This window comes from Notolepis coatsorum, assembly GCF_963971535.1.
Source record: "Notolepis coatsorum genome assembly, chromosome: 3".
NCBI classification, from domain to species: Eukaryota; Metazoa; Chordata; class Actinopteri; order Aulopiformes; family Paralepididae; genus Notolepis; species Notolepis coatsorum.
Genome location: NC_140167.1, coordinates 60,423,753 through 60,441,874, shown reverse-complemented (window position 1 = coordinate 60,441,874; position 18,122 = coordinate 60,423,753). Strand labels below are relative to the sequence as shown.

Sequence of the window (18,122 nt, the reverse complement as noted above, 5' to 3'; positions counted from 1 at the left end):
TTGAAAAAGAAGCCAGAGTAAGATGCCTCGTCTCCAGTGATGCCGTATATCATCTCTCTCACACACATCTTCCCATCAGGAGCGGTGTGTTGGCCAGTGATGAGGCAGTAGGAGTAATGCTTCGTGTTGTCTTTAAATTGAAGGTGCTTCAACTGGTCTGTGGAGAGCGGTGCCAGTAAATAAACCCATTAAGACTTCCTCACAGAACAACAGCATCCGCATCAATACGTGTCCAGCTCCAACCAGTGCACCCCGGCCCACTCCTGAGACACCGGGCGCAACAAAATGCCATCGGCAAGAAGAGATGAAGATTAATGTGCTTCAGTGTTGGGTAAATGTTGCAAGGACCCACATTTCAATAATAAATGGCGCCGTTTCACAAGGCTGAGCATGAAACTTTAATAGCCATCTGTAGAGCCCCGGAGAGAGGGAGGAGAGGGTGGGAGGGGGCTGATCCATATACCCAGAGGGTTGAATAGAACAACATGCTCGTTGACCAACAGGGTTTTATGAAATTAGGTTTCTGGAAGGGGAAGGGGTCATGGGCCTTACTTCTGTTGGGTCCTCACATGGATTCGACATGTGACAAGAGTAGCTGTGTTTTCAAAAGTAGGGTCTCAGATTCCCATGATATGATACAGTGGGACCCCCTGCCTCACAAGTACCACAAGCACCAGTTCAATATCTTTTCTGATGTGTGGGTCACTCTGTCTCCCTCTCAGCCTCCCTACTGTCTTAATAAAGAACCTTCTCTCCTGTGTCTCCCCTACTCTCTCCCTCTCAGCCTTCCTACTGTCTTAATAAAGAACCTTCTCTCCTGTGTCTCCCCTAACCCATCTCCCTCTCAGCCTTCCTACTGTCTCAATAAAGAGCCTTTTCTCCTGTGTCTCCCCTACTCTGTCTCCCTACTAGTGTTGTCAAAAATATCGATACATATCGATACTGAATATTTAAAAAGGTTTCGATACTCATTTCCCGAAATACCGATACTTTCTGCAGTACCGATACCAGCTGGCTTGCTCCCGCAAGTTGTTGACAGACAGACGCGCTGCCAGAGCACGCTTGCCCTTCCGCCTCCTCCTCCTCCTCCTCCTCCTCCTCCTCCTCCTCAGAGACCGGCAACAGACACAAGCTGCTGCTGCAGCCTCCTCCCCCTCACAGCCGGGAGTGTTCAGTTAGTAAACAAAGCTATTATTAGCTAACGTTAGCTGTTGTTCCTCCGTTAGCTTATGCTAGCTAGCTGGCCACATTTATAATTACTTCATGGAAACGGAGTAACGTCAAGCCGAGCCCACCCACACTACACCAGTACACGCATGAACTCGACAACTACCCCGTTTCCAACGTTAGGTCGAGCGAAGCCCATCCTACACGAGTACACGCATGAACTCGACACAACGTTACCCCGCCTCCATGAAGTGTCCAATTAGCAGCAATGTTGTTGAAAATGTAACGTTAATAAATGCTCCGAGCATAGCTCCGGAGAAATCTCCCTCTCTCTCTCTCAAGTACCCTTGTTTTCGGGTCATAACTAGAAAGGTGCGCTCAGTAGACCTCAAATCTCCAGCAGCCACTCTCTCTTTCTCTCTCTCTCTCTGATCTAAAGATAAACAAAGGGTTTTAAAAGTGTTATATTTATCTTCTCTTATAGTACCAGAGAGAAGCTGAGGAGAATCAACCAGCAACAAAAGCTAAATTTGTTTAAAAAAAAAAAAGTATATATATATTTTTTTTCTTTTTTTTGGTATCAAAATGGTATCGAAGTATCGATACTTTTCAAGGTATCGTATCGAAGTCGAAATTCCAGTATCGTGACAACACTACTCCCTACTGTCTTAATAAAGAACGTTCTCACCCGTGTCTCCCCTACTCTATCTCCCTCTCAGCCTCCCTTACTCTCTCAATGAAGAACCTTCTCTCCTGTGTCTCCAAACTGATGATGTAATAATTTTGACTGATAATGTAATACTATGTGTATTTATGTATCCAAATTGAATAAAAAAACATTTGAATTATGGCTGGGACAGACAGACAGACAGACAGACAGACAGACAGACAGACAGACAGACAGACAGACGTGATTGCAATACCACTTCAGGTGTAATTAGTGAGATGATGCAATTAATATCCATATGAATCCTGGGCTCTTGGGGTCTTTAGTGGTCTGGGGCCCTGACTGCCCACAATGCCTGGTCAGTAATCCAAAATTACTGATGATATTTTGTTATTTTTGCATCTCATTATTAGAAATAACTTTGAAACATGTTGATCCTTTTATAAAATACATTGACAATTATTTTCTCAAAGAAATACAAATAAAATGGGTTTGATTAAGGAACGCAAATTTCATCACCAGAAGCATTGCTGACACAAATTAACCACATAACATGCGTCCAGAAAAGCAGTAATTTTTTTTTTAACTTGAGGACTGCATACTTTCTTTACAAAGCTTATCTTTATACTTTATACTTATAGCACATGCATACACCTGGTCTCTTTTGAAAGATAACATTCTGGAGTTTCTTACACAATAAAGAAAAATCACTTTTAGTGCTAATGAAATAGAGTAACATAGGGCTGAACTTGAGTTATACTTGTACTTGTGTACTCATGTTTTTCTGTAGTAGTTGCAATATCCAAAAAGATTATATCCCCGTATAAGCTGGAAAACACTGCAGGTCCATAGCCTGAAGTATTATGTAGTACAGGTCCAAATCTCATAAAGATACACTCAGAAATGGGTGATTAAGAGCGATTTTGGTAAACCGTACAAAAAGAAAAGTTCTCCAGTATTCCCATTTCCTCATTGACGGCAATGCATTCTGTGTGTTTTTCACTTCCTGTTTTCGCTCATAAATTTGCACCTAGATCCCTGATTCGCACAACCCCACGTGGGGTATCCTTGGAAAGTAGGGATGTCCCGATCCGATCACGTGATCGGGCCGATCACGTGCTTTTCAGAAGATCAAAAAATAAATAAAAAATAAAACAGGATTTAAAAAAATTTGATTCAACAAAAATGACCTTGTTCACGTCTTAAACTCATACTGGGGCCTTAGTTTTGGTTTTAAATTGCATATCATCATTCATTTATTTATTGTCACACAGAGCAGAAGAATTTTGCCAAAACAAACGCATTTCCTTTGATTTAATTATACATCCGCATTTCATTGTATACTTGTATGCCGTGACAAATAAAACTCTTGACTTGAAAAATACATCAAATGATTTATGTCAAGGATGAGGGACATCCACTAGTTGCAGAACTTGCAGTCATCTGATTTTTACAGACGATGGCGCCATTGCTCTCATGAAGCAGCAGGTTGGAGGCGGAGTTTTTAGATTACTCCGGTTGCAATGCCTAGCTTGAATGAAGTTAACTTTTCACCTGGATAACGTCAACATTCAGGGTGAATGTAATGTGAGAAATTGGGATGAAAAAAAAATTATAATTTTTTTTTATCGGATCGGGAAAGATCGGTATTGGTAGATACTCAAAATCACATGATCGGGATCGGATCGGGAGCAAAAAAATATGATCGGGACATCCCTATTGGAAAGCTACACTTATTGGCTACAACAACCCTGTCCAATAATGTTCGCAATTGGCGAATGATTTGACAGTTCTAGAGATCTTCATTCAAAAACAAACAAAAAACGATTTGTTTGAATATGATGCATCTAGCACAGTATTGAGTATAGAATGTTACCGCAACAGAACAGAGCTGATTTTGAATGTAGCCTTGTTGTGGTGGAAATTTGTACTAGAGACCTCTTGTTTGTTGACTCTGCTTCAAGAAACACAGCTTTTTAGCAGCTTTTTCTTGTTTGCTGATTGGTCTATACTAGCCAGCCGCTTTTGCTCCCTGGACCCGTGCTGATTGGTCTATACTAGCCAGCCGCTTTTGCTCCCTGGACCCGTGCTGATTGGTCTATACTAGCCAGCCGCTTTTGCTACCTGGACCCGTGCTGATTGGTCTATACTAGCCGGCAGCTTTTGCTCCAGGGGACTTTGTCCCAACAGCTGTGGTTATGCCATTGGAGACGCCAAAGGAGACACGACTCCAAACATTCAAACAGACAGACACAACAACGGCCAAATGAGAAGACACTCAGGATCGGGACAGTCCGAGACGACACTGGGACCCCCGGGAACACAGCCGAAGCCACAGCCCCATGCAAGGAACCCCAAAACCAGCCAGCGAACCGAGAGAGCCCAATGACGAAGACCAACCAAAATCCACCAAAGCACACGCAAGAGACCAATACCCAACTCCAGGGAAGGTCCGGGAAATGTCCAGCCGAAGCCATAGGCGCCAACCAACCCCTCCCCCCCAGAGTCGAATACCAGCCCCCCACATGCGCCCGACGGACCCCGGCCAGCCCCATCGCCGAACTCGCCCAACCCACCAACACCCCAGGGACCCCCCGCATGAAGAACCCACCACAACCCCCACAGCACCCCAAAGTGTCCCAAAGGTCCCAGCGCCATCCCAAACCACCCACAATGCCACACGCCCCCCCCCCATCCAACCACCACCATGTCCATCTACCCGAACATCCAGAATCAGGGTCCTGTTAGATGTTGAGTGGAATGATTTTCAGGCCTAGTTTCAGCGTAAGGGCTGCATCTCCTTTTTCCGTTTGTAGGAGTTATTGATTTCCATAGGCGTAGTCTAATCTAACTTTAATTTTATTAACTTATATTATATTATATAAATGATGCCTGCCATGTACTGTAGGTTTTGGGAATATCCTTTTGCCTGTCGGTTCTGGCTGGTGTTAGAGGCTGAATGTGATGTTCCATTTGGACCATTGTAAAAGGTAGAGCCATGGGATACACACGTAATGGTAGAGCCCCCTCTGGGTGTATGACTACTTCATGGGTCCTATTTCGGTTTCCCTGTGAGTGGGATTTGTGCGGAGGCCACTTGGGTGTCTCCCCATTATTTTATTAAGTGTTGTCGTCTTTATGTAACTGCTCCTAGTTTAGGTCATGCGGTTCTGGATGTGAATCTGTACAGGTCATAGGGCTGGGCGATATAACGATAACGATAAATATTGCGATATATTTTAATAATCGATATCGAATATCGATTTTTTTTTTTTTATTTTTTTTTTTTTGACCTGCAACAGGGCAGATACTGTCCAAATTGAGATTTATTTTTCTCTTGTCCATTTATTTTGTTTGCTTTCTAATTTAAAATACAGTTTGTGTGCTAGCAGAACTAGACTCCAGTCACAAGTCACGGTGCACATGTGCGGTGGTTTGTCCACCAAAAAAGCGCCAAAAGATCGAAAATAAACTAGCAGAGCCAGAACTGTTCAACTCCCCTGGAGCCACAGCCAGCAGAGAAGCCGGTTTACTTTCGCTTTTAAACCAGCTGCAGCCTGAGAACTGGAGTGTGAGGGGATGTAACACTAAAGATGGCGGCAATGACAAAGAATTGCTGCAAAATAAACATACATCTGTTGTTAATAAAATAAAATAAAAAATGTATACTTATAACAATTCGATAATTATCGATATAGAGAAATATGATAACATTATCATATCGTTATCGCGATATGATTTTTTTCCATATCTCCCAGCCCTAACAGGTCATAGTGTCCTCATGCCCCTAAGGGATGGAGGAGCTATAGACTTGATCAGATGGGCTCTCATGTTGAGTATCTGGGTTCTGTTTTCGGGGGGCGTGTATAAAACAGTAAAACACCCATAGAGAGAGCTGTGTCTCACTCAGTTTCCTTCGGAGAACCGAGGCTTAGTCGCCGGACGTTGTGACCTTCCCTCCATCCAGTATATATACAACGGACAGTGTGTCAGCAAAGCCTGCAGGATTATTAAGGACCCCAGCCATCCCAACCACAAACTGCTTCAGCTGCCGTCCAGCAAGTGGTACAGCAGCCTCAAGGCCCGGACCAGCATACTCCAGGACAGTTTCCCCCCAGGCAGTCAGAACAAATAACACAAAAATAATAACCACCTGTGTGTGACTCAAGGTAACGATAAAAGAAGGAAAGGTTATCACGTCGACATTGACGACACGCTATAGCCGCTTCGACTCACTGGACCCATGCTGATTGGTCTATACTAGCCGGCCGCTTAGACTCACTGGACCCGTGCTGATCACTGGACCAGTGCACGTCACTATGAATGCACATTGGTGCCAGGTGTGAAAACGTTCAGTTCTGTCGACATTTAATTGAATGGGATCAGTCGCCTCTTAATTTCTGTCATTTAAACAGGTTATTACCTCGGATGTCAGAATCATCAGCAATTTGTTGCATTGTTAACTAGCTAACATTTGATATATTGGTTGATGTGTATCTCCTCAAATAGCTTGTATATTTTGCATCTCCCATAGGCTTCAATAGAACTGGCACCAGGGGTGCGTTGCTCATGGGACGGGGTTGCACGCCGAGCAACCGGCTCTGTGAGCAAAAGCACGCGCACGCACATGCACAGATGTGCATGCGCGTGCACACAGGAATGCGCTGCACTCGACTGATACACCAACTCGCCAAGTACCCACCTGGCTACTTTGCATAACAATAGCGCAGGTCGTCAGGTGTGTTCAAATACGTTCTCAGATACATTCACACAAAACTTGTGAATGAAATGTGTTACATTCCATTGCTAGAGGCAATTAGGCATTGTCTTTAGTCTGTGCGCACGCGAGGGAACATTTATGCTCATGTGCGGGATGCCAGGAGCGTGCGTGCACGTGGCGTCATTAAAACAGTGTGTTACGAAGGATCAGATTAAACCGAATATATATATTTACTAATTGATATATATTGCATAATATTTGTATATCGTTTGATATCCCTTGTGTATTCTTTGTACATATACACGGAATATCCCTTTACCTAGTACAGACCATAATATTTCGTTCTCCTATTGGACAGCGGTCCCTTAGGCGCCACTGCCATACCCCCAAGGTCTAGTTCAAAGTCACCGCCAAAGACATGCCTGGACATGAACGGCTCTGCGCAAGAATACGAGACAGGAATAAGGCTGGTACTAGTTTGTTCACCTAACGTATAAATATGGCGCAGGTGAATACAGAAGTTAGTTAACCTAGTTCGAGTTACCCAAGTGAAGCCTCACCCACGATACAACGTGCGGTGAAGTAGGGCCCGTTTGGCCCCAAATAGAGCATTGAGACCACGTGCGAATTGATAGCTGAAGTATCAGAGTTTAACGCTGTACCGTCGAGTTCGACCTATTCTATTAATTCAGTAATAGTCTATTTATGTATAGTGTATCGTGCGGCTACCGTTCTACCGTGACCAGCATCACCAACGTTTCCTCGTACCAGCTAGTGTGCTTATCCAGGCTGGGCAGCTTACCCTGGCGCCTTCATCCGAGGAGCCCTAGACGAGGACCGTGTGGACATGTACACTGGATAACCTACCCGACGACTGCATAGCCCTTTTCGGCTGGATTATATTTGCTTTGGTCCTGTAGCTGATGGAGCGGAGAATCGTCTACACCAACAATTGTGTGGGATTTACCCTGTGAGGAGCAACGTCGAGCCCGCCTCTAAGAAGCCTGAGGCTGGCTAGGTTTCTTCCATGCGGAGCTGCATGCCGGAGAATAGCTGTTATTCGTCTGCGGATCAAGAGATTATTGCACCGTCTCCTGTACCTGGAGCAGGGTTCGAAATTAACGGGGGCTCGGGGCAAAATGCCCTTGAAAATGGACAAAATGCCCCCGAATATCAGTTAAGGGGGGCAGAAAATGCCCCCGACAGTTTACTAATTATATATATAATTATATATATGATCTACAGTGCGAGCATTTCCCTTGTATTTGGCCCTAATAATATGTGTGTGTGCGCCACCCGGAAAAATCATTTATTCGAGACGAGTGACGATTACAAAACAGCTCCGCTGTTATAATAGTCCCACATTACACAAGGCGCATAAACGTCCAATCACAGTAGCGCCCGAAAACAAAGTCACGGTACCGGCTTAGGCAAGTTATACATTCAGAATCAGACAACGCAAAAAAATCAGCCAGCCATGAAGCCCATTCATTTTTATTTTGAGCAAAAGAGAGACGAGGAGAAAGAGAGGAATCCGGCTGACATGGCTTTTGAAGTGATATTCGCACGTGTTTTTGCGGGTCCAGTCCCCACGGTATGTTGACAGAATTCGCAAAACACCTTATCGACTGAAGCATAAAAGTCATTAGGATACTGCTCTGCTCTGAATTTAGGGCTTAGTGGGGAATTTCTTCCGACGTTAACGTTAACGACGCACCGAAGCAGCTAGACCATTTCTCCGTGTTGTGTGTAACACGCAGCGGTCCCCGCCTCCTCCCTCCTTGCAACAAACGTTCCACCCAAAAACGGAATTTCTATTTCATAATGAATTAAATAATTGTATAAAGAATTTTCAATGTTCTGTCATCTAATAATATATTCCATTACCTTTCCTATCTGTATCAAAGTCAAAATGTTGGTATCATAACAACACTACAACATACAAAAGCAGCTTGACAACCGATATCCTTTGCGTTTGATTGATTGAAAACTTTATTAACAGATTGCAGAATGGGTACAATACAGTACAGCTCAATACACACAAGTTAAGGGGATGCAGACCAGAGAAAGACTTTCGTCTTGTTTACATCAGGGTCCCCCATTTTCAATTCATAGTGTGCACACGCACAGTATAATAATGCATGAGATAAATAGTTAATAAACTCTGTGTTACTTGAACAATTTTCACTGTGCTCCTAAATTTCTTTGTGTGCTCCTAAATTTTTATTTAGATTTTATTTATTAACATTTTATTTAGGAGCACATGTGCTCCTTGGGAAAAAGGTTAGCGTAGAGCCCTATATATGGAGACATTAACATTACATTATCAAACATAGGGACGAAGACTGTAAAAAAAAGTGTCAACAATGTTTTATAATCCTTATGTTAATTTTCATCATAAAAATTCAGTGCCCCCGAAATACAAAAAAAAGCCCCCGAAAATCAATTAAGGGGGGCAAAAAAAGCCCTTGAAAAAAAATGTTAATTTCTAACCCTGACCTGGAGTCTCCCTATTCTTCGTTGACCCAGACTCTGCTACCGACAAATCCTCTCCCCTTGCTGGCCTACAACCGGAGGGACCCTACTAGTATCTCCCGCTGCCCTACTAGTGTACCATAGATATAATCCCTAAGATACAGGTGGTATTCATTATCTCCTGCGTAATATGATAATGGACTTACGCTATTGATTTACTCACGCACATTCTTCGCCTTATAAGCGCGACTCTACGTAAAGTATTGTAATATACTATCATTGCTGCTAATAAATATTATTATAACCAAGATTTGTGTGGAACCGTGTCATTGTGGAAGTGTTCATCTAATATACCTGTGTACTGTATGGCCAGTAGTAATGTACATAAGACAGTAGTGGTTTAATGATACCATACTTATTTAATACAGTCAGGGAATTGTACCCCTCAGTTACACAGTGCAACCAGCTTTGAAATCACCAACGCACCCCTGACTGGCACCGACGTCTGGCACCAAGCAGAGCATAGGACGCTGGTGTTCTGACGTAATGACTCAGAATGAAGGAATTCAGTTCAAACTACAGTTTTCTTGCTGTGACTCAGGAAAACCAGTGCCATTTTATCACCTGTCTTTGCTACTGATTTGTACACAGTACACTACTGATTTTAAATGTGTCATTAACAGCTGTTCTCTGATTGCAGAGAGGAGGCTGTGGAGATGGGCTTCCTATCTGGGTCTGACCTGCTGTGACCTTTGCCCTCTGACCTCGACTCCTCTTCATTGCCTTATTTAATATAAAAAAAAAAAAAATATATATATATATATATATATATATATATATATATTATTTAATGATCGTTTTAAGTTAATTTAAATTAAAGGGTAATTTTGGACTCCTACAACCCTATTTCCTCTATGCACCTACCCTGTACTGGATGCTGTTGACAAAGGGTCAACATTTTCTGCTGTGCTTCATAGTGGACATCCAGCTCCTCCTTGGTTAAACACAAAACTAATGGAAAGGTAAAGGGGCCACTGTAAAAATAACTTAAACAAATGTAACAGCAAACTGCTTACTTTGTGTTCACTGTGGAGTAGGTTTTTACATTTACTTCAGGGCTGTGGGTATCCAGTATGAAGACTAGCATGGGTTGTGCTGAGAAAGGACTCTACTGATCAACAACATTATAGGAAAGAGGGCCAGGGGTCCAGAATTCTGAATTTAGTTAAGCTGAGAGAATATTGAGAATATTGTATTGTACTACATTGTTAAGATATTGGGCTAATCTAGCTAATCTTTGAATAGCATCCAACTCATTGTGGATCTGTGATTTTTTTAAACCGATATACACAGAACAAATACAAATAAAACATTTCTGTAATAAGTGTAAGAGTAGGACTTTTGAGGGAAGACGCCCACCTCTGGATTAAAAATAAACATAGTATTACATTATCAGTCGAAATCATTACATCATCAGTCAGGACATTTTATTAAATGATTGGTAAGTTATTAAATTATTGGGTGTTATTACATTTTCGATCAAGTTATGCCGCATTTATTACATTTTATTAATATATTATATTATTGGGAAATTACTACATTATCAGGTGCTACAAACCTTCTCTCCTGTGTCTCCCCTACTATGTCCCCATATCAGCCTTCCTACTGTCTCAATAAAGAACCTTCTCTCCCATGTCTCCCCTACTCTGTCTCCTTCTCAATAAAGAGAAGAAGAGAGCTGGTCTGACACAGACTTCCCACAACGTCCCTGCTTAATTTCCTGCCCTCTACTTCAGCAATTTATTGTGTGCCACTTTCTGACGGGATAAGTGAATTTCCCCCGGTCTGGGAATGTAGCTCCTGAATCAATGTCAGGATTATGACATTGGTCCTGACAGTGCAATCTGTGTTAGTCTTTTTCTGTGAGAGAAACTCGTGACGCTTCACCTGCTCCCGTTCTCCCACACCGCCGGTTAAAATACGACTAATTCACTCACGCAGGAAGAACTGAAACCCATAGATATTAGAGCTTTAAACTGAAACCCAAGATGAGATGATTTTGAGAATATCTTTGCATAAAACTGACACCAAAGAAGGTATTTTCAGAATAGTTTAGCTATACACTGACTGAAACCGAAGAGGGGAGCATTTATTCATCGAGCATCCAGAAGGAGTTATTCAGAATATTTCAGTTGGGTTTTGAGGAACCAGGGATATCCAATAACCAGATAATAAAGACCTAATACTAAATACTAATAAAACTCTGAGTTTACTAATAAACTCCGAATCATGGGAGATTGGGCTTTCTGCTCATCCGCTCCCAGTCTGTGGAATGCTCTCCCTGACCACCTGAGAGCAACACAGACTGTGGAAGCTTTTAAAATGGGCCTACAAACTTTTTAATAGAGCCTTTTGTTGATTTTTAACACCAATACAATAAACACCTAACACCCAGACAATAAACACCCAACATTCAGACAATAAACACCTATTGTCTAACATTCAGACAAGCCGCATCACTGCAGGTGACCCAAGGACAAGTGACAACTCCTAGCTGTCAAACTCCTAGCTGTCAAACATCTAGCTGTCAAACTCCTAGCTGTCAAACTCCTAGCTGTTAAACTCCTAGCTGTAAAACTCCTAGCTGTAAAATTCCTAGCTGTCAAACTCCTAGCTGTCAAACTCCTAGCTGTCAAACTCCAGTGAAACTCCTAGCTGTGAAACTCCTAGCTGTCAAACTCCTAGCTGTAAAACTACTAGCTGTCAAACTCCTAGCTGTGAAACTCCTAGCTGTCAAACTCCTATCTGTAAAACTCCTAGCTGTCAAACTCCTAGCTGTCAAACTCCTAGCTGTCAAACTCCTAGCTGTCAAACTCCAGTGAAACCCCTAGCTGTCAAACTCCAGTGAAACTCCTAGCTGTGAAACTCCTAGCTGTCAAACTCCTAGCTGTCAAACTCCTAGCTGTCAAACTCCTAGCTGTCAAACTCCAGTGAAACTCATAGCTGTGAAACTCCTAGCTGTCAAACTCCTATCTGTAAAACTCCTAGCTGTCAAACTCCTAGCTGTGAAACTCCTAGCTGTCAAACTCCTGGTTGTCAAACTCCTAACTGTCAAACTCCTAGCTGTCAAACTCCAGTGAAACTCCTAGCTGTCAAACTCCTAGCTGTCAAACTCCTAGCTGTCAAACTCCTAGCTGTCAAACTCCTAGCTGTCAAACTCCTAGCTGTCAAACTCCTAGCTGTCAAACTCCAGTGAAACCCCTAGCTGTCAAACTCCAGTGAAACTCCTAGCTGTGAAACTCCTAGCTGTCAAACTCCTAGCTGTCAAACTCCTAGCTGTCAAACTCCAGTGAAACTCATAGCTGTGAAACTCCTAGCTGTCAAACTCCTATCTGTAAAACTCCTAGCTGTCAAACTCCTAGCTGTGAAACTCCTAGCTGTCAAACTCCTGGTTGTCAAACTCCTAACTGTCAAACTCCTAGCTGTCAAACTCCAGTGAAACTCCTAGCTGTCAAACTCCTAGCTGTCAAACTCCTAGCTGTCAAACTCTAGTGAAACTCCTAGCTGTCAAACTCCAGTGAAACTCCTAGCTGTGAAACTCCTAGCAGTGAAACTCCTAGCTGTGAAACTCAGTGAAACTCCTAGCAGTGAAACTCCTAGCTGTGAAACTCAGTGAAAACCCTTGCTGTCAGGTGAAATAAGTGGCTGGTGACTCCACATGTATTGGAGGAGACATGTGGTAGTCTACACCCTCACCAGACCGACAGTAGGGCAGCGCAACGATGAGATATATATATACATTTTACAATTGTCTTGTTTCTATTTTGTATTCAGTGGACAGAAAGCTTTGTAATGACATGAATCTCTCCATACCTATAATATGGAATTTTAGAAAAGCGGGAACAGCCTTTCATCCTGACCTGGAACATTACCTTTTATTTCTAATACCGAGCACACAGAGTCTCCACCCCTTCGCAACACCACTGCCCATGTAGATACAAATACACACACAGGGACATACCACACATGCACCGACATGCACACACATGTCGTGCACACATATAAACACAAAAAAGTGAGAAGAAAATGCTGCAAGATTTTCTTCATCATTCTATGCTAGCAAGGACATTTAGTCCTCACAAGGATAGACAAACATATACTATACTACTACACACAAAAAAACACATGGTCAAACAAACACACACACATATACAGACACACACTCCAACATGCACACACGCACGCTCTCACACAGACATGTGCACACACACACACTTACCTCTCACGGACAAACTCAGCCAGCTCCTTGGTAGCAAGTTGACCATGCTTCATGTTGTGGTAGAGAACATCGAAGCCAGCATTCTTATCCCCCTGCCAGGAAACAAATCAAAACACACCTCCGGTCAGCACCCACAAGGGATACAAATCAAACACACCTCCGGTCAGCACCCACAGGGGAAACAAATCAAACACACCTCCGGTCAGCACCGACAAGGGATACAAATCAAACACACCTCCGGTCAGCACCCACAGGGGAAACAAATCAAACACACCTCCGGTCAGCACCCACAGGGGAAACAAATCAAACACACCTCCGGTCAGCACCCACAGGGGAAACAAATCAAACACACCTCCGGTCAGCACCCACAGGGGAAACAAATCAAACACACCTCCGGTCAGCACCCACAGGGGAAACAAATCAAACACACCTCTGGTCAGCACCCACAGGGGAAGCAAATCAAACACACCTCCGTTCAGCACCCACAAGGGATACAAATCAAACTGGTCAGCACCCACAAGGGAAACAAATCAAACACCTCTGGTCAGCAGCACCCACAAGAGAAACAGCAGGGAGTGGGTCTAATATTAGAGTGTCAAAGTGAGGAATGTTAATACAGCTACAGGTACAGCGAGCCAACAGTATTCCATTTGGGACCCTCATGGTTAGACAAGCAGCTTGCGATGGGAAGGTTCCCGTTTTGAAGCCGCCACAAGCAGACGAAAACCCTCAACAAGTTGATACAATTTCACACAGAAACATTATACGGGTTCACATCTGGGACAACATCTGTATCTTATTTTAACTGTTGCCGAAGAGCTCTTGAGCAAGGCACTCGACTGCTCAATGGCTCAGTAGAGGACTGTGGGTGTGCAGCTGCCAGGCATATGTATATGTGTGCGTGTGTGTGTGTGTGTGTGTGTGTGTGTGTGTGTGTGTGTGTGTGTGTGTGTGTGTGTGTTAATTAGGCATTAACCAGTCTTCCCTGTCCCGCTTACAACTGGTACAAAACGCTGCTGCCAGACTGTTGACCGGAACCCGCAAGAGAGACCACGTCACCCCTGTCCTTCCCTCCCTTCATTGGCTTCTAGTACGCTACAGGATAGATTTTAAGGTTCTCCTATTTGTTTTTAAAGCCCTTAATGGTCACCCCCCCTCCTACATCTCAGACCTCCTATCCCCCTATTCCAACACCAGGTCCCTCAGGTCAGCCGATCAGAGGCTCCAGACAGTCCGGAGGTCTAACCTCAAGCTCAGGGGGGGCCGTGCCTTTGCTATCGCAGCCCCTGAACTGTGGAACAGCATCCCCACCTCCATTAGGCTCGCCCCCTCGATAGATGCCTTCAAATCGAGGCTCAAAACCCACTTCTACCTACTAGCCTTTCCCGTTCACTGACTCATGCCCTGTTTTCTTATGTGTTTGCCTGTGTGCCCTCCCATAAAACGGAGTGTGATTGTTGTCAATATGTATCTATGTGTATCTACCCTCTGTACAGCACTTTGGTTGACACGTGTTATGTTAAATGTGCTATATAAATAAATCTGATTGATTGATTGATTGTGTGCGCGCGTGTGTGTGTGTGTGTGTGTGTGCGTGCGTGCGTGCGTGCGTGCGTGTGTGTGAGTGAGACATTCCTTGCACCTGCAATACTCCCTGAGGATGATTTGTGGTGATGTGGGATACTCCCCACAATGTGATCTAATTTGTCAAATTGCCTGGTTATATAAGGTTAAAACATTTAAAATACAACATTTACTTACATTGATAAAAATTATGTCATTGATGTTATCAAGTGGATACCTCCAGGTTTTGTTAAACATCTCTCACACACACACACACCTAGTCACCTACCAACGATTAACACCCATAGGAGTAACAGCAGGGGGCATCTTATTAGTAAGGCAAAGTGAGGAACAGTAATCCAGCCACAGTGACATACATCTTAAGATGCAGGCTTGATTTGTAACCGAAAGGTCGCTGGTTCAATGCCTGGTACCAACAGGAGGGTGTATTCCAGTTGCAAGCTGGTGACTGGAGGGTGGCTGATATTACATCAACTGTAATGTCCCCACCATCTCTGCGTAAGTGCCCTTGAGCAAGGCACTGAACCCCATCTCCAGGGGTTCTACACTGTAGGGGACTGTGTGTATGTTATGTTTAACACTGTAGGGGACTGTGTGTATGTTATGTTGAAGAGGAAAGACACATTCCAATTGCCTTGTGTAAATAAATAAATCATATTCTTAAAAGGTTTTAGGTGTTTCATGCAGTGTATTCCAAGAATAACAAGTTTAATTGGCTCAATTAGGTGTTTTGCAATGCACACGTTAAGAAACATTGCCATTCAAAGCCTAATAGCTATGCCGTCTTAACGGTGTGCTTAAGTCTCAAAGACAACCAGGACCCATGTTCTGTCATGACCTTTAATGCTGTGTATGTTTGTTTCTTTCATGTTCTGTCATGACCTTTAACACATTGGGTGCCGGACCCGACATATTTCGGGTTAACTCACCGAACATTGGGCGCCAAACCCGAGAAAAGTCGGGTTTTCACCGTTATTTATTTTATTCGCTATATCCATTCATAATTCATCCATCCAGCCTGATGTTATCATTGGGAATGGGTCCGAGATCGCAAACGTCCAATACCGCCGCCTAACGCCTTGCGGCCGCTATTGCACTCCATTTGAAACGATGTGGCTTGTTGTCTGGGCTGAGCTGCGGCGTGCGGGCGTGGTCTAAATACTCCGGCAAGACAAGCGCTTATAACACATGCATCGACGAGGGTCGGGCCCCCCCGGTTCGTGTTCTTTGGTGGATTACGTTGGAAACACGATCGCGATCAGTATTTGGAATGGCGATCAGATAATTGGATTATTCTTTTTGCAGTACATCATAGACAAGGTAAGGACTATATATCAATCTTGCGTTGATCCGATAATTCTTTCCCCGTGATCGGATCGTGTGTCTGTAATGTAGTGTGTAGCGTATTCCGTTGGTGGCGATCAAAGCATAGAAAAACGACCCCCCCCCCCCCCACCCTTTCATGCATGCATGATGAAACATAATACCGATAATCTAGCGTTGATTTCAGATTGATTATTTATCCAGGCGAGAAATGGCACGATTTATAATGAAATGCAGTAAAACGCTGTTTGGCTGCGTTTCCTGGGATTACACAGAATCACTCAAACTATACCCATATTCACCACGGTATAAAACGGAAATGTATGGATGATCTGTTTCTTGCATCTTGACCAGAAGAAACTCAATCGACTATGTTATTAGAGCCATAGCTATAATATTTAATATAGTTTTAGCACTACAAACACTGGCATTTATCCCCATTGAACAAAGCGCTGACACACGGCCATACGCCCACAGCGACCTCTGGCGCTGAACCTGTTAATGTTTGTTTGTTTCTTGTTGTGTGGCAACCAACCACGGGGTGGGGATGACATTTTGGAGGAAAAGCAAAGCAAAGAAAAGCTCCTTCTCTACCAGTTATTAAGCTGACACTTAGCTGTAAGACTGACTGATGATACGCTGCAGGGAACAACTTCCTATCAGCTACAGTAGGACAGCCTCAAGAATATCTCTCCGTCTCAAAGCCAGACACCAGATCAACTAACTCTGCAAGATACAGATTTTGCTAGTCTAGAAGACTAGACATAACACTCCCCTTGATATTATTATTATTGTTTTTTGAGTGGCGGCTTAATGTGAGAAGAAGGTCACTGGTTCAATCCCCCCGGACCCGGCAGGAAATATCTGGGGTGGGGAAAGAGAATTAACAATACCCACAGATGAAGTGCCCTTATATAGAAAAAAAAATATATATATATATGTATTTAACCTATTTACCCAGGGTAGGTTCGCTGAGCACGGATGCTCTTTTTCAGCTACGCCCTGCTTCACATTCACTACCTGTTTCTGCCGGTCTGTCTGCCTGCCTGTCTGCTTGTCTGCCTGTCTTCCTGTCTGCCTGCCTGTCTGCCTGTGTGTCTGCTTGTCTGTCTGCCTGCTTGTCTTCCTGTTTGTGTGTCTGGCCAGACAGGCTAGAATGAGCTCTCTGTTGTCTGTCGAGTGAAAAATGTGTTTGGGTTTCAAGGAAGGAGAGGTTATTTCTGCAGCATCAGTCAGGCTTCAGCCCGGTCTTACTGGGATTAAGTTAAGTGTTAGGTTAAATGTCAATGTATGGGTGATGATGATACACAGTGAAAAGCAACAAGCGTAGGATTACCAAGGGTTTGTTTTCATGTATTCAAACCTTCCAGGTATAAACTATCCAGGTTATGTCATGTTAAGTCATATTATTTTACCTGTATAGCCCAATACTTTTTCAGTGTCTCGAAGTTTACAAAAAAAAATTAAATTCCCCTCAAAACTCTGTTTGTCTTGTTTCATGATTATTACAAAATTACAAAAAAAAAAGAAAAAAGATCTGCTAGCACAGTAGAAGCATTATTGCTCTTAAAATATCTCGTTTAAGATTAGCACAGTAAGCCCAACCTTGAATAAACCATAGTTAAGACTAAGATTACACATTACTGATCTTACAGATACACATTACTCATTCAATTTTCTCTATTTTTATTTTTTTACTAAAACTGTTTATATTCGAGAAATTATGTGTTCTCCAGTGAGTTATTGAGAGATGTAATTGAGATGTTTACAGAATCTATTGAGTTATGTTGTCATTGAGGTTTATTGAGAGTTTCTTGTATGTTAGTATTTGATGTTTGCTCAGTCTGTTCACAGAAGAAACCTGTACTTGTGTAATGTGTACATGACGAATACACTGACTTTGACTT

General features: G+C 43.2%; 1 protein-coding gene across 1 annotated transcript in view; it reads right to left on the bottom strand.

Moving 5' to 3' along the window:
* Positions 1-18,122, bottom strand: part of fcho1 (FCH and mu domain containing endocytic adaptor 1) — a 253,690-nt gene that overhangs the window by 107,725 nt on the left and 127,843 nt on the right. The window contains exon 3 of the mRNA XM_084310518.1: positions 13,309-13,400. Within this exon, the coding sequence (XP_084166644.1) occupies positions 13,309-13,400 (92 nt within the window). The remainder of the gene's footprint in view (positions 1-13,308; positions 13,401-18,122) is intronic.